This window comes from Dinoponera quadriceps, unplaced genomic scaffold (genome assembly GCF_001313825.1).
Source record: "Dinoponera quadriceps isolate SergipeBrazil2010 unplaced genomic scaffold, ASM131382v1 scaffold6073, whole genome shotgun sequence".
In the NCBI taxonomy this organism is placed as follows: Eukaryota; Metazoa; Arthropoda; class Insecta; order Hymenoptera; family Formicidae; genus Dinoponera; species Dinoponera quadriceps.
The window spans coordinates 155,950-182,518 of NW_014561846.1; the positions used below are offsets into that span (position 1 = coordinate 155,950).

The 26,569-nt window shown below is 38.6% G+C and overlaps 1 protein-coding gene across 5 annotated transcripts in view; it reads left to right on the forward strand.

Moving 5' to 3' along the window:
• Nucleotides 1–26,569, forward strand: part of LOC106751048 (lachesin-like) — a 164,138-nt gene that overhangs the window by 41,468 nt on the left and 96,101 nt on the right. For all 5 annotated transcript variants that reach the window (XM_014631821.1, XM_014631819.1, XM_014631818.1 and 2 more), the window contains one exon: nt 10,406–10,515. In XM_014631821.1, coding sequence (XP_014487307.1) covers nt 10,406–10,515 — 110 coding nt within the window. The remainder of the gene's footprint in view (nt 1–10,405; nt 10,516–26,569) is intronic.

Here is a 26,569-nt window from a genome sequence, read left to right on the forward strand (position 1 = left end):
TCGTGTGTACACTGGACGTATAAATACGTTAAATTAAACACGATGTGTTACTTAATATGTGCATCGTTTAAATAAATTAACGCGGGCAATTCATACATTTAAATTAGAAATAACACCGCGATTTTTTGCAAATATAGAGGAGAGCGTACAGTTGTGTTTATTTTTCATTTTCCCGATATCGTTACGCTGATGAATTGAGAGGATTAATTCCATAAGAAACGCACCGACGTGTTTATTTTCACGAGCAAAGGGCTTTGTTATGCATGTAAACCTGTATATTTCTTATATCTAATCATAAACGAACGAGAGATCGAGATGTTATTACCGCGAGATGTATTTGTGAAGTTTAAAATTACACACTACCGTCTGATGGTTGAATTCATGAATTCACAGTGAATATTTTGTGCGTCATAAAAAATGTCTTTGAATTTTATACGTGTAATTTTCATGCTTCCAATATTTCATGTATCGTGCGACACGAAAATATGAATAGTATTCTCTCTGTCCTGAGGGGGGGATTTCATCACAAATTAAATCATATAAAGTCATTAGGTCATATAAAATAGATCATACAAAGCCACTTTTAACCTTTCACGATCTTTTTAACTTTTCACAATTTCTTTTCAAGAATTATTAGTATGTTTGCTCGGAGCAAAGTCCTTTTCCAACCACGTACACACACACACACACACACACACACATATATATTTGAGAGTAGATGCATCCCAACTTTTTCATTTTACAATGGCACTCAATTGTACTTTTCTTGGGAAAGGCGGAACATTTCCACGTCATTCGACCATTTAGCCGAAGTATGTACGAAGTTACGACGCCGGCAGTTCATTTAGATAAGATCTCCGTCTTTCGCTATTCGACTGCCAGACCTTTCGGAGGATAGCAGACCGAGATTCTATCATTGGCAAAACAAATCCAGTATTTCTTCCTGGTCAGACGCTTTAACCGTACCTTCAGTCGTCGGGAAGTTTAATAGTTACATAATAAGAGAAGTAAACACGCTATCAGGGCGAAATAAGAGATGCATCCAACTAAACGTATATGCTGCCGGATCGCTATACCGAGTTGAACCGATAATAATACCGAGATAAAACAATAATATAAAAATATTTCTTGTCTTCTTGTTCTTTTTTTCCCTTGAATTGATCGTATTTGCGCCACTGGCCATAATTGCTTTTGCTTGACAGCGATTGGCGTAAGTTTCACAGGCAAGTTTCACACACGATTCTTTCGTATCCCAGAGAAAATATCGATCTATCATATTGGCTATTTATCTATTTATAAATCCTATTTTAAATATTTCTTCCTCCAAAGGGGAAAAAGAAAATATATTCGCAAAGTTGAAATATTTGCTGTTAGAACTTTTAGAAAATGCAGACATAAGAGTTTCCTTCAATTATCACAGCAGCATTACGGATATATCGCAAGCATACGTCACGTTATTTATTACTGTATGTCTTTGTTGAGAACGCTATTACGATAAATTCTACCTACAAAACGCTTCCTCTCGAGCTGCCGAAGTAGAAAAATCGGAGGAGAGCAATCACTGCGACTCCGAGTGACGTAAAACAGCTCTAGGGCAGTTTGAAGGTATGTGTGTAGATCTTGAGTGACCCGACATCCGGGGATTAAAGATAAAATTCCCCGACTTTTAACGGCGCGCAAGAACGTGGGAATTTCCCGACGTGGATTCTTCGTAAGAAAAATCCCCGACGATATCGCTACCGAACCTCGTTCTTCCTCTTTACACAAGAATGACGCGTGCGTGTGCTTTTCCATCGTTTGCGAGTTTCAAAGTTGGCGCGCGGCTCGTCCCGCGGTACAGAATGTAACGAGCATGCGGGGGAGGATCTCACGATTGTAAAAAGCTATACGGAGGGGTGCAAGTTGGTTCTCTCATTTGAATACTTAGATTGGAAGGGTCGCGGAGGGGTTTCGGGCTCGGAGTAAAGAGTGGAGGTAGATGGTAGCCAAGCGAGGGGTGAGGACCAGCCTTGGGGGCCGCTTAATCGCGTTTTCCGAGAAATTTATGAGATCTGAACCGATAAGGTAGGGAATAAGAGCAAGTCTGAGAGACCTCCGAAAGGGAAAAAAAGAGGAGAGGAAAATAAACGGGACGAGAAAGGAAGGGAGGCGAAGAGACAGAGGAAGAGGAGGGAGAGAGACTGAAATCGCGATTCAAGTATAACAATTCGGTTTAATGCGAAAAATGTCTGTGATTCTCGAGAAAGATACGGGCGATCCTCTCTGTGCGGTCAGTTTGCAGGATGTTTTGCGAAAGACGCATAACGCGATCGATAAACTAATCGGCAATGTTCATATTGCAATTTTGCTCATTAATACGAATAATCACCGATAGGTTTCATTCATTTGATGTCGGAAAACTCACTTAGAATATTGTATAGTTTTTGCTAATTTTGTTCTAACATAAATAGTTTAAGGGGTCCTGTTGCTTAAGTTCAACCGTTAAGAAGAATCGCTCAGATCCTGTTGCTACGTAGGGAAAGTACCACGCTCGATCGGCTGTTGATGGAAGCGTTATTGGAGCGTTAAATTAAACCCTTAGTCGGTCTAACCAATTGGATACATCGAAAGATACTATGGGATGATGAAAGAACAAATGTTTTCTATTTTCATCGTGACATATTTGCTCATTTCTTCCTCTTTTTTCTTCCTTCTTCCATTTATCTCTTTTTAAGTCAACATATACGCCCGTTAACTGCATTTCACCAACACCACACAAGAAAACGCAGTTTTTATGATTTGATCCCTTTCAAAGTATATAACAATATATCGACACGCTGCAAAAATTGTTTGAATTTTTAATTGCTTTGTGTCGGCCGAAAAAAGCGTTTGATACATCTGCGCAATTATTCACATTCCCGATAATGTAGGCGAGAACAACGGTATTCAATGAAAAACGTCTGTCTACATACGAAAATATTTCACTGGATACGTTATTTGATCCATCGAATATGTCGTTGTATATAGGAAACACTCCTTATCTTAGTTATTTCCCGTACTTTTCGTTACAAACAGAGGCAAACATACATAGAGGGAAAGAGAAACGTCGGTATAGAAACATAAACGAAACAAGCGGCGTGTCCGTTGGCGCGGTAAAAAAGCGAGAAACATTTGTTCTGTCCTCACGTTTTTACGTTGATCAATGTAATCGTAGAATGGAAGATAATCCGCATTAATAGGAGGTAACGGAGCGGATCCCGGCGGTGGTGAAGTTTTTCGCGCCAGATAATTGTGATCGCGGCTATCGCGGTTTAGCGCCGCTAATCTAGGATATTTCTCTATTAAGGGCACTTAATCTTTCTAACCGATGATGTCGGCGCGCGAAAGAAAGGTTTATCTGACTCTCGCTCTTGTTTTTTCATCATCAGTCTACCACCATGGCAAAGAAGTGATATCGATAGATAGGTGATACCTCTTTTCGCTTTTCCGAAGGAAAAATCGAGAGGCTGCGTCGTAAGGTGGCTGATAAGGACGACTCATTGGTCCCGGGATAGATAGACTGCTGTCATTTGTCAGGTATTCTCACCGGAAACGACATGTAGCGTTAACATCGTTCGTATTAAGTGTGCCGATTAACATCTCTATGTATTTGTCCGGTTTTACATTCCTTTATTATTTTAACATCTCATCTTAGGTTATCCTGACTGATTTCGGAGGAAGAATTGAAAGAACGATCTAAGAGCTGCTTTAAAAGCGATTATATAAACGTGACATTTTTCAAGAATCAAACTCAAAATCTGTCGCCCGATTTTGTCCGATTCCTCGCAAATGACGGACACGAATTCGCGCCTGCCAATTTCAAACTCTAAATTTGGATTCTTTGATATTGACTTGGCAGCTACGTAAATATCCAAATGGTTCTACCATGTGCGAACTTTTCTTTCTCGTAATTTGACAAGTATTGACAGCGAATTTACCTGAGCTACTGACCTACTATGTCGGTATTTCCAACAGCAGAGCTCACGTTTAAGAAATATTCGTATCTCACGATTTCCTGAAGTCTCCGAAACCGTGGTTAATTGAAATAACCAATAAAAATTAAATAACCAATTTGCCATTACAATAATCGTCGGTTAATCGTACGTGGAATCGATCGAAAGTATTTTCAACAAAGGAAACTATTATCTAAGCAGAGAGGCACTCACGGGATTATTTATGGAATCGTCGCGCTGCTAAGCGTTAAAGCGACATTAGCATTGAAAAATCTCACCCGTAAAAATCTTCGCCTCGCACGTGCGCAATTCGCACGCCGAGAGTGCATTCGCACGGGCGTGGTTTTTCTCGCGAGGCGAGCCGAAAAAGAAGGGAAGAATGGGAAAAAAGAGGGAAGGAGGGAAAGAGGCGAAACGCATCGACAGGAAATACTCTGGTGGAATCAAGATAAACTCCGTTCCGGTGGAATGTCTGTGGACGGTGATATGTATATAAATTGTATACGAACGGTCGATGCGTAAGTGTCCTCGTGTGTGGGTGGCGCACGTGTGCGCTCGACCGTCTTATCTCGGATTTCGTTCGGACTTTACAGCCCCACGTAGCAGGTCCTCCGCAAGAAGGAAACAGTCCTTTTTCTGGTTGCGGAATCGGCCACGGGAACCCCATGCATTTCTGATGAACGTTCACCCTGTACGCCGGCGATTTCTTACGTTCTGCTCGAAACGATTGTGATCTCGATTTAATGAAAATCCGAGTATCCGAAAACAATTCGATCTCGGTGCCACGAGGAGGTGACTTTTCGTCACGCGGGGCAACAATCCTCACGATTTCATCTCCGATTTCTCGCCTTCTATGGACAATCTTGCCGACCAGAACAACTGGCTTCCCCTTGTCACTTCATTTCGATTTGTTCGTCGACATCTCGTGCGATTTTCCATCCATCCGCGATAAGACCCGATGTTCGCTTAAGTACATAGACTCCTCGAGTATACGTCGCGATTTCCAATGAAATCGCTTTCTTTTTTTCGGCGGTAAAAGTTAACTGTCATAACATTAACAAGCTTTTATTTTACAAATCAGGACAGAGCCGCATTAAGGGCAGCGCATTTACGAAGTCGATGCAAATGAATGGCGAAATTGCGACGGTAAAAAGAGTAGTCTCTTGCCATAGTACGTCAATAGGATCGCGTAAAAATCATCCCCCGCACTAAATTACGTATCGTTTTTCGTGTTTATAACAGCGATATTTTCACGAGTGACGGTATGCCCCTACTGACGCGGCAAAAGCTATCGTCGGCTTGCTCTCTTGCGAAGAGTGCGGCACTACATGAAGCGGAAAATTGACATAAACTGTTGCTCCTGGCACTTCTTCACAAGACCCCTTGCTCAAAGCGTCATATACGTTGTTGCGGTAGTATAGGACAGACTTTCACGGGGTCCTCTTATACTACAAGTCACCGCGAGACACACTCGAGATAAGTGCGGTCTTTGAAATTTACCCGACGTTACTTAACTCCTTCATATTAGCCATATTGCCGTTCATTATTTCGAAAACCGTTAATGACCCGTAATTCGAAAGATAAGATACCATAATTGCAAAAATCCTCCTTCAATTATATCTACTTGTATTTATCAATATACATATATATATATATTTATATACAATTTATATTTTTGCATCTTTTGTATATTTGTTTGTGATACATTAGCGTTTCGATATTTGCAATCATTTTTGATATTTGCAAGCAATTTCAAAATTCGTTTATTAGCGAACAATATTAATGAAAAAACCATAAAATTAAAGTAAACAAAATAAAAATTCCAATTATTCTCTTAATAAGTACAGTTTTCCCTTCCCAAGAATTATTTACAATTTTTGTTTTCAAATAAAAAGCACATAATAAACAAGTTCTTTCTAGCTTATCTATCCCGTCATTATGTATCTTATTCCCAGACTTAAATTTTTCTACGTACTTCTATCATTTCGTTTTAACAAGGTTCCTCTGATAATGAAAAAGAAGATGAAATGTTAGAGATTCTTACACTAAGTTACATAATTATTGGATCATCAAAGTAATCATCACTTCAAGTTTCTTAATATATACGAGTACGCATCACACGTAACTCCTTTTCCCTTCCCTCTTTCTCTCTCCCTAAGGATTTGCTGCAGATATTAATTAAAATTCGCACGGGCACTCGACCTATAATGAAGAGATCGCTCGCTCTTTAATCACCTCCGTCTTATATGAAAAGTATCCAATGACATTTGCACACGTGTATAGAAGGCGTATGTAAGTACGCTTTTGTGCGACTCCGCAAGTTATTTTCCTTTAGGTTTCTCATACATCCTTCCAATTACATGTTGAGATTAAAGTTTGTGCAAATAATACGACGAAAATTACTGATCTAGCCTCTTATCCGTTGCGTTTGAGAAGCGTAAGAGAAATGTATTTGGTAGAAACTCTAAGATCAGCAAATTACATCTATATGTTAATCATTTGAAACATATTTTTCTTTTATCTATAGTTTTTATTAAAACAAATATGATGAAGTAAGCAAATTGCTACAATTTATATCAGAAAAGTAGTTCGACAGTGTTGCCGCAGATAATTGATATAACATCGCGACTTCGTCAATGAAATATAGCTATATTATAAAGTATGAAGACCGGGAACCTTTTTATTTTTTATGAGTAACCTGTTGACCCTGTATCACATAATGTCGATTATGACGATTATATACATGTAAATACGTATATTGTTATGTAATATTGATCAAAGAGGAATTAATTTCTTAGTTAATCATGTTAATTAGTTAATTATATGAAGACTTTGACCAATATATATTTCAGCTTTAGTACCAGATTCCAATCAAAATTGAGACATGACGATACAAAAGTGTATTGACATACTTGAAGCGCGACAAGTTAATGAAGGAAGCTAAATGACATCGGTTGGTATCCTTCATGAAAAGAAACCCGAGTCTTTTCATTAAGATTCCTGAGACGACAAGTATTAAGCAAGCCTGAATTTAATAAGTCTATTGTCAACTTATCTTTTGATGAATTGAGGAGAGTCGATCTTACGAAAATCGAGTCTATTTCTAAATTTATAAAACGAGAAGGGTAAGAGAAAAAAGCAACTTTCTTACTCATTAGTAAAGAGGAAGAAAATTAATCTGGAACAACCGTACTTATGAACGTATTTAAGATATAAGAAAAATTCTATTTATTGGTGTTGATAATACCCTGAATATCCTGATTTCCGTGCTCTGAAGCCACACTCGACAATGACAGATACCGTGATGCTGTATCAATTATCAACGGCACCACTTGTTGAATTGCTTTTCTCATGCGATTAGTAGTTTGACAGTCAGCGGATCTTTAAACCAGAGTAACGCTTTAGTGGAGCAGATGCGAACAATGAAACAATTCGAGAAATTCTCAGTGCGCAACTCCTGTTGTGCGATGCTCATATTAGAAGTGAATAACGAAATAAAGAAACAATGATTCGGCAATGAAACGAATGATTTAAAAGATATTTCGCGTCGGACAAATCATATCGTGGAACGCGATCGGAAAAGTCGTAGATAGGAAGATTTGGCGAGTTGAAAATGTGGTTTCCGCATAGTCCGAGCTAGCGAACCACGTATGTGCATCGCTTCACGGCCGCTTTAGACCACCAGATAGTAGAGTCGATGGCAGGAGCCCAAAGAGAATTTTCTAGTAGCACACACCTTGGCAAGCGGGAGTCACTCCGATTCACCTTTAAAAGTCATCTAACGTGCACACACATAATCGATGGTGACTACACTCTCATGAGCGTGTATACTTCGCTTTAACTCATATTTATAAGAAAGGATTTGAAGTGACACACCAGTTGTATCCAAGGTGATTCGCATTCAATTTGACGCAATATAATTATTAATTCAGCGTCACCACGCATATGTGTAGTTATGCGTAGCTATTAGTAGTGTGGTACATTTAGAATAATGGACGAAAATCAATCAGTAACAATGAATCGAAGAATCATAGCTATATCTGTCTTGATTTGTACTCGAGAGTTTATTTATAAAATATTCCACTTTGCATCTTGTGATGGAATTATTTAATTATCTGTAGGAATCTCTCGTGGGATTGAATTATAAATGATAGTCAAAATAAATTGTCAATATTTGTCACTTAATACTAATATATGTTTTCGGAACTTTCGATACTATCCGATCTAACGAAACCAAAGAAATCTTTGAAAAAAACAAGCTTATTTTCAGTCAAACTCTTTGGTTCACATTAATATTTGATTCAAGATTAACTTTTCGTCGAATCTTCCAAAAAGTATCATAATGTATTACTGACGACGAAAGAATGAAAAACTAACACCTATGCGTCGTTCTTACTCTCGAAAAAGTAATCAAACTGTGACAATCGAATCAGCCCGAGGCTCAAAATAATTGGAATCGTATGCAAATGAATATCGCACTCAGTACATACGCATATAACATACTATTTGCACAAGGTAATCCATTATTGTCACGCCAGATTTTAATCAAATTTCGAGCTGGAGCTGGTATATAATGTTCGGCATGCGACGGAATCTTGGACTAAACTCATTTGACGAGCGGGAGATAGTTTCGGGATCTGTTAGACATTGTCAGGACGGCGGGCGAACTCAATCAGCGAAGTCCGATACAAAAGTTGGACGGCGGAATTTTTGAAATCGTACAATGTCAGTGAGTTTCGACGAGTGTGGAGGCGTACATTCCCCACGTTGCCTACTTCGGGAAAGGGAACTGGATCGATCTAAGGGCGGTGCACGCGTGGCTGCGTGGATGCGCTTTGAGTTATAGAAGCTCACCAGTCGGCGTGACAGCTTAGTTATTGAATACAAAATGCAATTTTTCAAGTCCCTACATTCCGCGATATCCCGCACAGAAGCAATCGTCCTGCCCGACCCGCTTCGGGAGTACGGCATGCGGTGATCGAATCTACGAGAGGATTTCGAGATGCTTATGGAGATCGAGCTCTCTTCCATCTGTCCCGGTTACTCACGACCGCGTTTCCCCGTCGCGTAATGTTATTTCGTGCGTGAGGCCCGCATTTGCACAAAAGTGCTGCGCGAACGCGCGTGCACGAGATGCGTGTTCGTAATGGTTGTGTCACAGAAACGAATTTATACGCGGTATCGCTTCGTTGCTGTCTAGGAAATGCATTTCTCAGTATCAAATTAGAAACACGACAACTTGCGCTACTTTGGATATTTTATTCCATCCGTATAACGAGAAAGAGGGAGATATGTTGTATAAATATTTCGTTATCCTAAAAATCGCTGATGTATAATTATCGAAGAATAAGTCGGAATTTTCGAATATGTTCTTTTACATGCGACTTTATTTATAACAAATAAGAAAGGACATCCTTTGTTTGTTTGAATTGTTCCGCCAAGTACAATACTTGTGGCACGATTCGACAAGATCGTTACGGATCACTACTTCTATTCACGTTCGTATGCAAGGTATACGAGATAATACGATAAAAATATTCCGAGAAAATTGGACATATTCGTGACGTTCTTTTTCTTATATTTCTAGTAAATAGATTTTTTCATTGCGTGAAAAATATATTGAATGCATAACATATATAATCGTGCTCTTTACTTATATATTCGCATTAATGTAAATTGAAATGTTGCTTGTATTCAAATATTAATAATATTTTTTGTATACAAGCAAAATTTAGAGTATTTCTATAGAAGAAGTCTTTTACATGACTCGGCAAATAAAAATTAAACATTGCAAGATCAGATAATTGGATGCTAACTGAAAACTACGTTATTATTACACGGCCAATTCAAAAAACGTATCCATAATTTAACAGATTATTTTTATACCTCCATTAAAACACCATTGAAGGCTATATCATATCGTAAAATTAATTTCTTTCTAGTAAATCACGTATTCCATTGGCATAGATAATTGCTCATGCGTAAAACGCGCAAAAATAATGCAGTAAAATTATTTGGTAGAAAATACGATTCTATTATACGATATTATTCTAATCCTGTCTATGCATTTAAGGACCATTTTTCTTGAAAGTGTGTCTCATGAGAAATATGGAGATTCTGCGAAATCCACCAATGTATTACGGAAGGTGAAAGCTTCATCTTTGCTAAATTTTGCTTCGTCAGTCCGTAGAACGTATGACGCAAATACATACTGTCGGTGGCACCTCCTTCGAGCAGTCGGTGACAAAATGTCATTTGTTGTAAGAAGCTAAGGTGTTCTCTAAGTGCTTGTTGAACTCTTCGATAAAGCCACGTACGAGAAACAGATTTATTCCAAAATTTCAATTTATGTTAACAAGGATTTATTTTGTATCGCATTTCCTGCCGCATTCTGTATAATGATACTTTTCTGTACGAATTATTATTTTTTTCAGTTACCACCATCCCTGATCCTGAGTTCGTGGATGAAATAGGGAATATTACAGTACCAGCAGGGCGAAATGTCAAATTGGCATGCAGTGTAAAAGATCTCGGATCGTTTAAGGTACGTACATGACTCAACTTGTTATATTTTATCATTGTGCTATAATGTTAATTTATTCGTGTATTGAAAATCGTAATTTTCACCAATTTAACAAGTGTATTATAAAAAGTATTTAAAAAATTAATAAATCAATAATGACTACGGCAGTTTATATATACTAGATTACATTACAAATAATATTAAGATTAGAGATTTAATTATTTTTATTAAAATAAACGAGTACCGAAGTCTTAATGATAAAAATATTAAGTGATTTTCCACTGGCACTTGATTGATTCTGTGTCTAAAAAGTAGCTCCCACCATCTTTTCTTTAGATATTAAAAATTAATATTTCTTCACTTTTAAATAAGATTTAAAAAATCGAAGTATATCTTTCTAACTTCGTGTTTCTTAATTTTCCAAATTCAAATCTTGCCGGGAAACTGTGTCAGTAGAAGATCATAAGTACGTGATATCGTTAGAAACACGTAGTCGGATCCGTAAGATACTTTGATAAATGCCATTCATCAATAAAGAACCTCATTAAATTCGAAGCGCGGGATGCTAGAGAAAAATCGAGGGCGAGGAGGAATACATATCTTCAAGGATCTTGAATAATTTTCTCATCTGGCGCACTCATCTCACTCAGCTGCTATCGTACACAAAATAAATTAATGACGCTGTAGATACATATTGCATGTTATATTTTATATATTTCCTCGTTCGACTACTAATGTTTACCAAATAGTTAAGACCAATGGTTATTCGCGTAATACCAAAACTGTGAGGATAGCAATAACAATTGCAAAATTCTAAAATGTGATATGCAATTGTATAACTTTAGGTGTACATGTGTCTATTCGTGGTCATTGTATTATTCTTCATACCACTACTTATTAAAACTGCTTCTTCTCTGCAAGGGAAACACGGATATATTTTATCTCATTTTCTACCATCACTTCTGACGCGACACAAATGAGTTTCATACTCATCTGAAGCATTCGTTGCAACTTTTGACAGTCCTGGGAAAATCTAATTTGTTAAAAAAAAAAAATTTCTAGAAGAAGTATATGATATATAGAGAATATGAAAAAAAATGTTGAGCTATTAAAGAACCTCGGAAACTGAGTCATTATAATGCCGTACGTACTCGTGAGTGAAGCGAAAATATATAGTTACACAACGTTATCTCGGTGCTACTAGGACGAGCGATGGAAGTCGAAAGTTCGACGGCTACCTGAAATTTTACATCCGGAAGGGGAAGTAAGATTGAATTGGCACTTTTTGGCTCCGTGCCAGCTCGTCTCCTCGTGCTATACGTCGCGCCACTCGAATAATCGTCATCTCGTTTACTAAGACTCAAATTGAAGAATTCGGTCGTTGCCTGCTGGCGAGGCGCACTTTCTTTTTTTAACGCGTCTAGAATTTTCTTCAAGCTTACTATGGTTATCGTTAAAATTTGAATGTTACTTTCTATTTAGTTTACCTATCATTCCATGGAAATATAAGAAATGCTTTATTTCCGAAAAGTAAGGTTGACACTGATATTTAAATTATAATTTAACCTTTTGCATTAATTTCAATTGTGTAAATATTTTTCCAATATTTCTTAAGATAAGTATTAATTTCTTCAGTAAATTTTGATGTACGTAAAATGTTAAAATTTGTCTCGATAGCACAATTTCGACGACGATGCAAATTGATTCATATCCCTGCTTGAGTAGAAAAGATTGTTTTTAATTTTTTAACACGTCATACTATCAATAATAATAGCAGCATATTATAGTAGGTAATAGCGACAGTAATGGTAAATTTAGTGTTCTTTCGCGAGGTGCAATAGACCTCTGCTCCATTCACAATTCTCAACTATGATTATAATTCTCCTTTCTCTTCTTATATAATACATTTCTGTTCTTTCCGACTTTAAGCGCCGTATTACTTATTTTATCTTCTTTCTTTCTCGTCTTTTTAGCCTATCCATTCAATATTGTCCACATAGAAAAATTCGCATTCTAAGGAAACGCTAAGCGCAACAACCGAATGTGACCCTCAAATCGAAACTATATAGGCGTCGTACATACAAGACAAAGCTCGGAATAAACATTTATCGTGAAACAAATGAGAGCGCGACTCATAATTATTCTAAAAACACGTTTTAATTTTTACCTCTTCCAAAGATCGGAATTAGAAACGAGATCGATCGTGTTTCTCTTAAAGATTCCCACATTCGTGAGGCCGAAGATATCGGACAATACTTTGCCGGGCGCTTGGGCGCGGAGTGATTTTATATCGTGGTCTGAGTACGCGCAACGGCACACCTCTCACTACTACTCCTCCTTACGAGCCTCATACTGCCCCTTAGTGCCCTTTACTGTCCCACGGAAAGGCCACCGGGGATCGCAACCGCTAAACACGCACTTAAACCACCCCTCGTGCCTTCTCACTGAGATCAACGTTATTACTCTACGATCATTCTATTCGCCGCTTACCGTGTTTGGGTCTGCGCAGAACGGAAGTAATTGTCGCGGAGTCGAGACGTTATTATCGACCATGTGTGTCGTTTTATACGCGCGAACATATAATTTTCGATTAATTATTGATTGCGCGCGTAATTTAATAGAGATCATATAATCGATTGACCTGCAAATGTCACAGCTAATATAAAGAGGATAACTGTCAGCGAGATATAACGGGATACAAAAGGAGAGAAGAATTTAATTTCACGTTAATTTCGCCAATTTTTTGAGACACGAATAAAAGTTCTAATTTCGATCTAAATACGTACGACGAGTATAAATTACAAAGATATATTTTTTATCTCTGTACAGCGGAACACGGGCGAGATATACTTTATATCTCTTTGAACTTCGTTTGTGACGTAATTTTGCATTCATTGCCAGAGAATCCGAATTATTTCGCAATCTCTCTAAAATTGCGCTTGACGTCGTTAACGGGTACATTTACGCGCGAAAAAATTTTTTATCGCGTTTAACGTATTTCTACATTCTTCTGGTCTCGAGGATCGCCCGTCGAGGTGGGCTCCGCGTATTATCGAAGAAAAATCCGCAGTATTTAATCCTCATCGATGCCGCAACGAGATTTTTATAGTTTCCTTTTATTCGCCCAACAGCGCTATAAGGGGATTCCATCCCCGCGAATCAAGATATAACCGGCCAAGAAAAATACCGCTAAGTCGACATATTAAAATTCCAATCTTTTTTTCGGATCGGAACGCCTTACATGTGCCTCGTCAATGAATTTATTTTGACCAGGTCAAAGTTTTCATTGCTAAACACCGAGAATAATTACTCGGCTGCACGTCATAAACTTAACTTGATAATCATTCATTTCTCATCGCTATTGAAATATGGTCAGACGATCACCGTTATGCAAATACTTCTTTCCCAGCGATTTCTATGGACTTTCTAATTCTCGTTCAAACTATTTTCCGCACCCTTGTGCTGGTTTCCTAAGATACACACGTATGCATATAATTCAACTTTTCGTTTGGAACATCATTGTTTGTATCATTATAAAAATAATCGGGAAAGCTCACATTGAGTTTCTAGAATGCGGATATATTTCAGTCGTAATTAACTTCGAAAAAACGCTGTATTCCAAACCAATGGTTACGTAAATTTAAATTCACGAACGTACCAGACCGCGAATATGACGGCCATAATCAAATCCTGACTAATTTAGATCTATTATAAAACTTCGGAGAACAGTTCGCTGCATGTTATTGAATTGTAAGTTTATCGGGTAATTATATGCTTAAATTGAATATATTTAAAGTGATTGTCGACTGTATGTGACGGTGATAAGAATAATATTAGTAAGACAATAGTTACTTCCCGATTGTACAGAGACACGAAGAAAATGTGACGCACTCCGCGAGAAAAAGAAAGAGTTAATGCAAATTACGGTGCGTATCGATTGTTTGCCCCCGTAATTCTGATTTAACTTTCATTTCTCATATTTATTCATTGCGCAAAAACTTATGGCGCTTGTCATCGCCCGAATAAAACAGAGATTCGTGTATCTTAATATTATAACTGTGTGGTATACGGGTGTTTTTCTCGCGTGTATTTCATCGGAATTCCAGCGGTGGTTTGTCCGGAATTTCGGCTAAGCGTGCGTGTAGCCGTGCACGTACATGACCGACGCTTTTTACGCTTCAATACAGACGAATCACGAGACCGCGTGCGCGCGTTGTTCGCGACCGCGGCGAAAAAAAGGAAACGATGATTCGATGCGCAGCCAACGAAAATGTAAATTCAACCGTAGCCGGTGGTACGCATCCGACCGGAAATAAAAATTCCTCCTCGGCGTTATTGTTCTTTGGTCGCTCGCCCGCCCGATGTACACCCGCTCGTATCTTAACGGAAAATTTCTCGATTTGCCGATATTATTCCGGGATGCAGGTCGCAGCTTCTGAGCTTTGGTAAAACGTAAGGATATTGGCTTTGGCGATCGGTGTTCCCGCGGAAATCGGACGAGGAAGAGATGCCTGATAAGAAAATGTATTTCGATTCCCACCCGGAGTGGGGACAATTTTTTCCGTCTCCCTCGTCGTCGGAAATTCGGAAATATAAACGTCGCGAGCATATCAAATGTGCATATTATACGTATTTACAAACCATATATGTAATCCAAAATAAAGCTAAAATTATCCAACGATCCCCCATCGATCAAGCCAGGAATACGAAGACAAATGTCGGAGATTCGCAAAAGTTTGTCGGATTTGTTTTTTTTATTAATAGTACCGCAACGGTATATGTCATTTTCAATCAAAAATATCTGCTACCACTTTCCGCCACCTTTCCGGTAATTGGCTGATTCCGCGTCCGTAAAATTATTCCTCCGAGCTACAATCTAATCATCGACGATTCGAAGAACTTTTGCAAGCCCCTAACAGAAGTGTTCATTGAAATTTCTCTTTAAAGAGCGAGGAAGGAGCTCTACTCTTATTAGTCCAACAAGGCGGTGGGTTTTCACCCGAACGATCGGTACACGCTCTTAATATTGTTGATTTGTCTCCATTTTATACCGCATTCGTGCAACGAGGGATCTCTCCCTCTCGACAAGAGTCATCGTCATGTTATAGACGAGAGAGTATGCCTGTATTAAGCTCTCCTCAGATTATTCTCCAATTAATTAGCCCGAACGATTCCTCAATTGATCCTCGGCGTGCAACCCGCCACCATCGACGAGCTCCAAGAGGTTCGTTATCCTCGATTCGCTCTCACCCTTAGACAGGAATGGGTAATGAACTGGAAGGTGGTTCGTACCGGGTTGTATTATTAAGATGTTAGATTGTGTTATGCTTGACCGCGCTTTTGGGGATAACGAGGATAATGGAGTTAAGCATGTCGGAAACGCAGATATATCGCCTCCCGATGTCGTCACTTCCGATTTTGAGTTTTTCCCCCGCGCTTACAATTGAATCTCTCTCCCTCTCTCAAGGCTGCTTGATTCATTCATTAGCAATTGTCTTACAATTTATACATTACTCATCGACATTATGTCAATGCATCTGCCTGATGTGTTCGCATTCCTCCGTTATATTTTCGTTCAAACAGCAAAATCGACGTTCTCGATAGAAAATTTTGCGAGCTTTCGCCACTCTTAAACGGCCAATGTCCCATACGGGAAAGAGCAGCTCCTGCTTTATTTTTTTTACAAAATAATCATCGATTTCTCCTCGCTTAGCTATCAGCTTTGCCGGCCCCCTCCTGCTCGGTGGGCTTTTTTCCCATCGTCGAAAAATCTGACACCGACCGATCTCGCGCGTTTTTATCCCCACAAATCACGCGGGAGCGGTGCGGCACGCGATTCGTCGATAAGCTCGAACTGTCTGCTCGCAGAACATCTATCGTTATATCGATCGCGTCCGTCCACCCTCTCGCACAGTGCTCGAGAGCTGTCGTCAGGACACACGGCAGGGTTTGCCGATATATGTGGATATACAGTGTGCGCGCAGAGTCTACTTCGGAACGCCGACAGCAAAACCGCAAACACGCGGCTTGGCGCGACCAAACCTCAAACCAAAGCCAACACTATTGCCGCGGGTGTAAGTAGAGCTTATGTAGTTTTGATGAGCGACTGGCCAAGGAAACTTTGCGAAAAAAAATCATCATCCACGAAATCGCGAATAACGGAAGCGACTAACGACACGCTCCGATCGTTTGGTTAATCTTGTGAATAACGATCTTCTTTGCTAACGCTAAAATTAAATCTACAAGAAAAAAAAATGAAAGCGGCTGGCGTTCGTCAATGAAATAACAGTCGGGATTTGTAAAATCCGATTTATGATAAAAATTTTATTTCGCACCGTCAATCTCTTTCATGCACGTAAAAGTTTAAAAATTCAAACATGACTGGCACGTCCTAAATAAAATAGGACAGTCTCGGATTCAAAGCCTCGATATACAGAAATATTGTCGAAATATTGGCAACTTACGCTTTGAGTATACCGCGCAGCGCTATAACAATAGACGATAAGAAAGAGCCACGATAAAGAAGATAAAAGGTCAAAGTTTGTCTTTCGCGAGTTAAGTTCTTTTTTCGTCAGGGAGGTGTAAATTGTGCACGATCATTGTAGAATACTTTGGTTATTTGAGTTTATAAAGTAACACAATCGTTCGTGCTCACTCGCAAATCCGCTCCAGCTTGGTGTACTCGTGTATTTACATTTAGAGGAGAGAAATGTCTAAATGGTGGATAAAAAGTCAGTATTACTGCGCAAATAGGAAATGCAATTCAGCCCGGGATCAAAAACGCAAAGGAAATATAGTCGTGGTCGGCGTAAAGGGAAAAATTAAGTATTTGCATCTGCGAGACGAATCCTTCGCTTCTGCGGCGTTCTTTCTTTCCCTCCCCTTCTCTCTTATTTCCGCTTTAACACGTAAATTGCTGGCTTCCGACTTGATGTAGGTACTACCTTATGTATTCGTACCGTCTGTGTTTTTCACTTTACGGCCGTTATTTATAATGCAGAGTGCAAAACACAATTCGCTTCGTATCGACGGGCCTCGATTGACCTTCGCGATTTGTACAGATCCATCGAATTGGATTCCTAACGTTATGACTGAAGCAAGCGCGAGAAATTCAGAAAAAGTGATACTTTCTCTTAGAGTATTAATTCTAGACAGCAAATTGTTTTTTCACGTATAAATTAAATGTAAAGGTTTCGGGTACACGAGTTTACCAGTTTTCTACTGCATCCTTCCTTCCTGTTCTACTTAACGCCACGCGATTGTTTCCTCTCCGACAGTATGCATCTTCCGCCACTCCACCCTTATTTCCCTTTTTAACTAAATCCTTCCGTTCATTTAGAACCGGAGGCCAATAAGAAATTTACGGTGGCGGAGTGCTTCTTCATGATTCATCTCCGGCGGAGCTATTAATAACGCGAAATCGACACATCAGAAGCTTGAAAAAATGAGGTTACCGCGTGGAAAAAAAAAAGAAACTTTTCTTTTCCGAGAATTCTTTCAACGCGCATCCAACATTCGATAAAACCTCGTTTCAGCTATTTCGAAAATAACTAGGAATAATAAAAAGAACGTTCAAGCAGACGACGTGATGGTAGCACGCACGCGGTGCCAAAGTGCCGAAGAGTGTTTCGCTGCGCTTGAACTAATCGATGCGTTAATCTCCCGACCTTTTATCCCCGACTCTCTCTCTCTCTCTCTCTCCTTTCTATTTGTGGAGAACCGACTGCCATCTAGCTATCAATGATGATACACGAACAATATAACAAATATTTACACTCGCGATAATAAATAAGCTGGTACCTGCATCGAGTAAAAAGCCAAAACAAAATTTTACAATAGAAATAAGGTGAAATTCACTTTTTTTCATTTATCATATATAAATAAATGCAGCATGAGCAGGTTAAAAGATCGGGCTCGATTAGATGAAAATATCAAATATCATGAGTTGCAAAATTGTTGCGAATATCGCGGATATTACATGGCATAAACCCGCAGGCGTAATAAAAAGGCACGGTCGCGAAAAAGAGGCTTTTGCGAACAGCGGTGGTTTTAATTTCGCGTAATAAAGTAATGAAACGCCGACGATGATGTCGTATTCGGCGTGTCTCTTTCTCTCCGCGTGGGTTAGTAATTTCGAAGCGGATATATACGTCGCTTTTACGACGCTTTTATTTCGTGCTTAGGAAAGTGCGTCTGTCAAAATTGCGCGCACGCAGCTGTAAAAGTGTCGACGTAACCGTTGTCGTCGTAACAATAACAGTCATTGCAAACCGACGATAAGCTTACACCAGTGACCAGTATAAAATTTACACTCGCGTAGTGATTTAAATGTCGCCCGGCAGCGAATATATCGCGACGAGTTTCGAGCCAGATGCGCTACGAATTTTATGAGGTTCGGTGGTCCCGTGATACGCTGTGGAACTTGCATACGCCTCTCTCTCTCACTCTCCCAAAAATAACGTAATAACGTAACATAATAACGTAAATGAGCAAATGAGAGAGAAAGAAAACAACAACAAGTCGAATGGTAGTTCGGCGGAAAATAATTACAAAACATTAATTAGAAGACTTAATCAAATTTCTCTCACGAAACGCGCATATATACGGGTGTAAAGCGAACGTTACACTATCACGTCGCCGCGCGAACATTTTTCTTTTTTTAATACACAACCATCGTCCTCCGCTATCGACCCGTCGACCGCTGAATATTCGGAGAAATAAGGTGATCTTTTGACTTAGACGAATGAGGAATGAGAGGCGAGACGACAGCTGGAGAAAATAAGATAACGCATACCGCAATAATGATCTAACGGCGCTCTCATTTGCACTAAAAAAATTGGCGTCGCTCCCGCGAAAAATCTTCGCTCCGCCATCAGTCATGGAGTTTCGTCACCCTTCTGGCCTTTTCCGTGAATTTCTCACCGGCGGTACCGTGATTCTCCGGGTGCGTGTTCCGGAAGAGATGGCACTCATTTTCCCGACCGTTGATTCCGGATGGTCTCACGAAACCTCCCTTCTTACCCCGCCCGTCCTCCCGCCTCCACCGTCACCACCCTCGGCCGCTCTAAGGACACGTATAGACAAGGACACGACGCGGGCTGGCTACATCACCCCCTCGATCAGCCGAAATTGCTACCGACGTAGTCGTGAAATTTTAGTGCCGCGAATCTCCGAATTGTTCTCCGTTCCCGCTCCTTTCTTCCTCACCCATCCCCACGGCGTCTTTAGGTCGTCGGCATCCCGCCCGAAAAATACCTCTGTAACATTGCGTGCAATCTGTCGGCCGATCCATCCTTATTGTTAGTTTTGATCGTACGCTTAATTCCGCTCGGCGTCTCGTTGCCGTACGTTCGCGACTTTAATTAATGCGGCTGCCGTGAGAAAAAGACAGAAGCGACCGTTTTCGGAAATCGATTCAGAATGTGTATGCTGAAATGTATCGCATTTTAAGTTACGACAACTCGAAAAAGTGCTACGGTAAAGTCGAGATTGTTCCTTGCACGTTATTATCACGTTGATATCACTATATTTAATATTGAAAATGACAAAACATCGCGAGTCATTAATCAAATTATCGATTAAATTACGCGACCTCTTCGCATCGACAATTGCAAAAATATTTAGTAATATAATTGTCAGTGTATCCATAACAGTGCTCTACGCGATTTGAATTTCAAATCGGGACGTAATTTCCAATATCGACATTACTTTAAATATCGCTGACTGATATCTGAACTGAAATCTGAAATAAAAGATTGCAGACAAGTAAAAGAGTAAAATTGCAATATCATTATCTGTTCATTTTACTCGGATTACAATCGTTATCCTTTCTCTCCGATTTTGACGCATTAATAATGCAATTCTAGCGTCCTTTTTCAATCTCTGTTTCGACTAATTAGATTTCGCTTTCTGATTTAGCAAAGCTAATAACAAATGAGTGATATTTTAAGTACAATAAAAATTACGATAATAATGCAATGACGCGCAAAAAGTTATCGGTGTTATAATTACTTTACGATCAAGTTTCTGTAACGCAGTTGCGACTTGCTACAATGTTTTCGCGAGATCCTGCAACAAGATTATTGGGAACACGAAGGAGATTTGTGTTCTTTCTTACGACATAATAATTTCCACAAAGCTTCTTTCAAGTCTGTTTGCGTTTGTCTGCACCAGAAGTTCTCTTCCACAGGGGAGTCTACCTACCCGCCTACCCACCTATTTATTTTGCGCAAAAGCAATAGGGCCCGTTTGCATGGCTCTATCGATCGTCGCTCGCGAGAACTCGTGATAATTGAATTGTGAATCCAATCAAGCAGAATGGCCTGTCGAGATTACGAAAGATCGACTCGGGGAGATCGTGATACGAGTTGTAGCCGCGTGGATATGTGAACAGAATTACACTTACTCCTATTCTGCACGCAACACCGATGTATCACCTACTTTCGCGAGACAATATTGATAAATAGGTTATTAAGCCGCGAACGGTTTCGTTACATGATTAACGCGTGTATACCGATTATATAGGCAGCGACGAAAATCTTGATACGAGTAGACAAACAGAATAGTCTCTCGTTTTAAAAATACACTGGAATAGAATTTTGCCATACGAGATTTCGATTTTGAGAAAATCAATATTGTCTTGGCGATTCGTTAATAATCGATTGGCGGTATTTATCAAACTTGCATCAACAATAATCACTCCATTTAAAAACGCAAAACATAGAATAGTACCGTTATGGACACACTGACACAATTATATTACTAAATATTTTTGCAATTGTCCATGCGAAGAGGTCGCGTAATTTAATCGATAATTTAATTTAATAAAATAGTCTGTAAATGATCGGTAAATGTCGATAAATGAAAATATAATTAATTATATAAGAATATCGCCGTAAATGGCTTTACTGCTTGTCATTATTTATTTGCATTACTATATGCAAATAGTTTTTTGACCACAGAAAATAGGATCCGAATATATATATATATATATATATATATATATATATATCGATATTGCATTAATATGGCATCGTCGAGACTGTTTCAAAAAAATATTTTAACATCGTTATTTTCGTATCTGTAAACTATAATAGGTATATATCTTTTATTAAAAAGTAATAGTGTATATCAAACAAAGAGATATATGTAATAAATATTATATATACACTACCATCCAATCAGATTCAATATATTTCATAATTTTTTCTCTATTTTATACCTACGCTCTTTTTCTTCTCTTTATTTTCAAAATATTTTTTAAAGATTCTTTTTAAAAAAATATCTATCTAAAATAAAACATTGTAGCTTTGTTTTCGTTAAAATACACTCGTCGTTTTTATAGTGTGTCGAGGTTTCCGTAATTCTCCCACCAAATATAAAGATTTTTTAGGTAAATCTTAAGTAATATGGATAATACTGTATTAGTAAATATTACCTAAAATATAACGTATACAATGTATAAAAGAAGCAAAAGCAAACAACATTCTCATATAAAAATAATTTTACTTTTACCTCCTCCGCGTATTAGTTCCACCTTCTATATTATTTGTTGCTATTTATGTATGAAATCCAAGTAAATTATAAAGACAAAAGACTTTATCTACAATTGTAGAAAATCTTGCATTCCTGTATGGACTCGAAGAATTATTTTTTACGTCTCAAGAAGAGCTTATATAAAATAAAAGAAATGCACATCTCATATGTTCAGTGACATGTTTTCGAGGAAGAATGTATCATATCGGTTCCCATAACCTGAGTTATGTCTCTTGAAAGTTCTAACGTCATTTAACAACGTGTATACGCAAGACCGAATACGTTTTACGACTTGAATATCAGCCGCAATAGCTCCGCTGTGAAATCGATCGTCTCGTTGTTCGTACGGGCAAAGAGAAGAAGGGGTGAGACAGACCGGAGCGCGTTGAAGGCAAATCAGGGGCTTCGTAGATGATCACTATAGATGGGATGAAATATTAAGCACAGCATGGGCGGCACAGCGCCGAGGAGAGCAGCGGCTGCGTGGCCGGCTGAGGCTGTAGAAGTTTTATTAAAAATCTGCGTTGAAGGATGATGGATATCTTCGGAGGAGCGGTGAGAGGCCTCGGCCTTATGTTCGGACGGCCGGTAAGAAGTCGGAAGAAAAAACGGATAAAGTAGACGAAGAAAGCTGTTAAGGACAGAAACAGATGAAACTGTACGGATCGTATGGTTGATGAAGCAGAAGATGAGAAGAGATGAAAGAGTGAAAATAAGAGGGATGAGTGCGAGTTCTCTCGAGACGGTGAAAGAAGAGATCGATTTTTATTCGGTTCAAATAATTGTAAAGAAACAGCAAAGTAACAGGACCGATAAATTTTCATTCTTAAATTCAATATTTCTGAAAACTCGCGTCGAATATAATGTTGATTTCTCTTAAAAATTCGTTATCACGGTATGGCTACGAGAATAATAATAAAACAATGCACGGCACAGTGTACATAAAAGGTTAATAAACCTACATTTAAAAAATCTGCTAAATTCAAGTAAATAATTACTCCAATATTCTTTAGCAAATTTTTATTCGGATTATGTATTACTTGAATGTAGCACTTTTGTCTACATTCAAGTAATATTTACTTGATCGAAGTAAAAATTATTTAATCAAAGTACAAATTTGCTAAGGAGAGTATTAAGGTAATTATTTATTTGAATTTAGCACATTTTTCTGTATAAAATGAAAATATTAAAATATATGGGAAAAATGTTGGGCGTAAAAGAAGAAATTATAACATGGTAGCTAACTGTGTAACAGGAACAAGAAGCGAAATAAAAGAAATTAACGTCCTCCCAAACGCAGCATAGATAGGATAGAAAAGTTCGTCGAGCGATAGCAAAGGAATTCAAAAAGAGAAACGTGAATAACGTGTGCGCACAAAGGATGGAAACTCTTTATACTGAAATTTACACATTGTAATTGTACATGCCGAGCAAGTAATAACGAGAGAAGAAATGATAGCAAACACTACGAAGTTCATCCTGTAAATGGAGAATTACAAACGTAATTTAATTGAGAAAAGATTAAGGTCGAATGTAAGAGGTATAAATTACGCACATTATCAATAATTATTTTTTCTCTAAGAAAAACAACACAACCAAGACAAATTTAATAGAAAAAAAAGGGGAAAGAATAAAATGAGAAGAAGAAAGAAACAATTGATAAAAATCGATGTAAATCAAAACTACAAAGTGAAAGACGACCGAAAGAAGTATTTTTTTTTAAATACTTGATATTCCAAACACATAAACATAATCTTATGGATTTAGCACATAAAAATAATGATTAAAATTCGTTTATAATGTTTTAATATTCTTATAACAAACTGAGCTAGTGTAGTACCTTCGACAGTTAAAATATCAGTATCAGAACCCAAAGTGATCATTTTGTGTATTTTTTTTGAAGCAAAAATATAAGATGTTCATTGTTTCTGTGTCAGCAAAATCCATTCTTGAAGTTATGCTCATGTTATAAAACACCTTGTATAATAAAAGAGAAATTATAGGGGATCATAGCTTATTTGATCTAGAAACTTGAAAAGATTGAAAACGTTTTATGATTGCGGGAGAGACGAGCATCCTGGCAGAGCCGCAGAGTCGCGCCGCGTTCTGTGCATGATAGACGGGACGATAGCAACCAAACTGCTCAGATTTATGGCACAATGGAAGTAAAATTTCATATAATATGTGAATATATTATCGGAAAACGTATTTATGGGGGAAAAAAGATTTTAAGGATAATTTTATTACAGGGAGAACAAAGCTAGCGTGTGTTTTCTTACACATGAAGGAACTAAAAAATTTGAAAGTTTTCCACAAATGGCAATCTTAATTTTGGTGAAAGTGTAAAAATATATAACATTTTTGCACGTATTCTTAAATCACATATGCAAAAGAAATATGAAGCAATAAAACCACATACACAGTTCGAAAATAGTAAATTCATGAATCTCAGTCCTCGTGCAAAGAGTCACATCGTATTTACCACTACGTATCATGACCTCAGGAGAATGAAATCTATAAAAAGAGATGGAATAAGACATAATTACTAGGAAAGCGTCAGCAGGAATGTCGAAAATCTCGCGGCGGTATGAGAGAAAAAGTATGTAAAACATTGGGCGATGTAAAGATATGATAAAAGAAGGAGAGAAAAGAGTAAGATAAAAATGAGAGCGAAAGAGAGGGAGAGAGATTCGGCAGCTGCGGAGAGGGATGGTTTGTAGTACAGGTAGCTCGAGAGGGGTATAGCGAGAGGGTAGTGAATTAAAGCGGTTCGTCCTCCCTAACGAAGTCAACACGCCAAGCGGACGGATGAGGCCGCCTTGTCGAGCGGAGACTGTCGTAACAAGCGTAATCTTATATAAGACAGGAAGGGGCAGGAGGAAGACACGAGGGTCAATTGTAGGGAGAAGGACGAGGTCGAAGGAAAAGGAAGCGGAGGAAAGGTAGAAGGCGAAGCCGATAAGAAACCTCAGACCACAAAGTCAAGTTATGCCTCTTTCCTGTTTCAAAATCGACCTTTTGCCTCTATCTACCTGTACCTCACCTCGCCTTACCGATCGCTCCCTTCTCCTACCTTGCCCCCACTCTCCCATCTTCTCTCTCACTCTTAGGGTGCCATTAAAATGATAAAATAATGTTTGCGATGGTAAGTGCCACTAAAGCCCGCCGCTTAACCACCCCCACCGGAAGCTGAACCCTCGTAAAGAAGGCGACCCTCGACTTTGTACCACCTTGTCGAACCACTTCGCTCACGCTCGTTCGCCTCGGTGCTAATTTACGAACGCCGTACTCGACGGCGAGGCGACGAGTAATCGATTTACGGACACCAGGAAGGAAAGTAGCGGGCTCATAAGGTGGATAAATCGAGAGGCGGGGCGGTGGCGGCGGTACCGATCGAAGAATTTTGCGGCGAGCAGTTTCCGCGCCACCAAAGTGGATAAAGTATTGACGCGCGGATAATATCGTAATTATTCGCCCGCTCGTTCGCCGCTCGTCCTTAGGGTGCCGGGTATTGTTATTAACAGCCATTGCCGATGAAACGTTCAGAGACACGACGACGCCCCCGATGTTACGTCGCAAGACGGAGCGAGTTAAATTACGGCACGTTTACATTATTGGAGGTTAAATGAGCCGGATAATTGTATTGTTTAACTCGATATGCAGTTGGGAGCTGGTATATGTTACGGAGAAGATCGCGCGAAAGTAAAGCCTCGATAAGCGTCGTTTTCCGCCGCGTTTCTTGTAAATCCGATATTTTCCTTCCCGCCGTAACTTTTACATGTGTTCTATTTTCTACGCTATTGATAAAGTTTAATTTCGGACTTGGAGAACAAAGAGCGACGAGTTGAATTATGGGTTGTCACGTGGCCGTGATATCGATTCAATTCAATATCGTGGAATGTATCGGGAATGTATGCGCATATTCCTCTACACACTTAGATCTATTGATAAACATTATATGAAAATCAATATATCGTGAGTAATATCGTGCACGATTTTTGCACTGTGCAAATAGAAGTATCATCGAATTCAAAAAAAAAAAAAGAAAAAACTCGTTCTATGCAGCAAAATAGCAAAATATAAAGCAGATCAATGCGATCGTGTCAACGCATAACATGTAATGCTTGTGTTAAATCTGCTAAAATAATATAACGTCATGTATAATTATTTTATCGGTCTACGTATTTAATAAAAAGTCAACTCTTATAAAATATAATATTATTTTCATTCAACGACGTTGAACTGTCTGAATTAGCGAAACTTAAATTTCCATATACACATGGAAAAAAAATTAGTATCAATTCAAAATTTATATTCTCATATATAAGCAAGAATATACATCTTATAAGTATATATATATTCTTATTTATGAGAATATGAGTCTTGAATTGATACTATTTTTTTTTTCGTGTAATATTACGTCGTTCATTTCGTATGTATTGTTTAACTTTTTATACTTTTTTATACATGAAGAAATTAATTTGGTATTATTCAGTGTATAATTCGATATTTCTACCAAGCAATTGCCACAAGTTTAAAA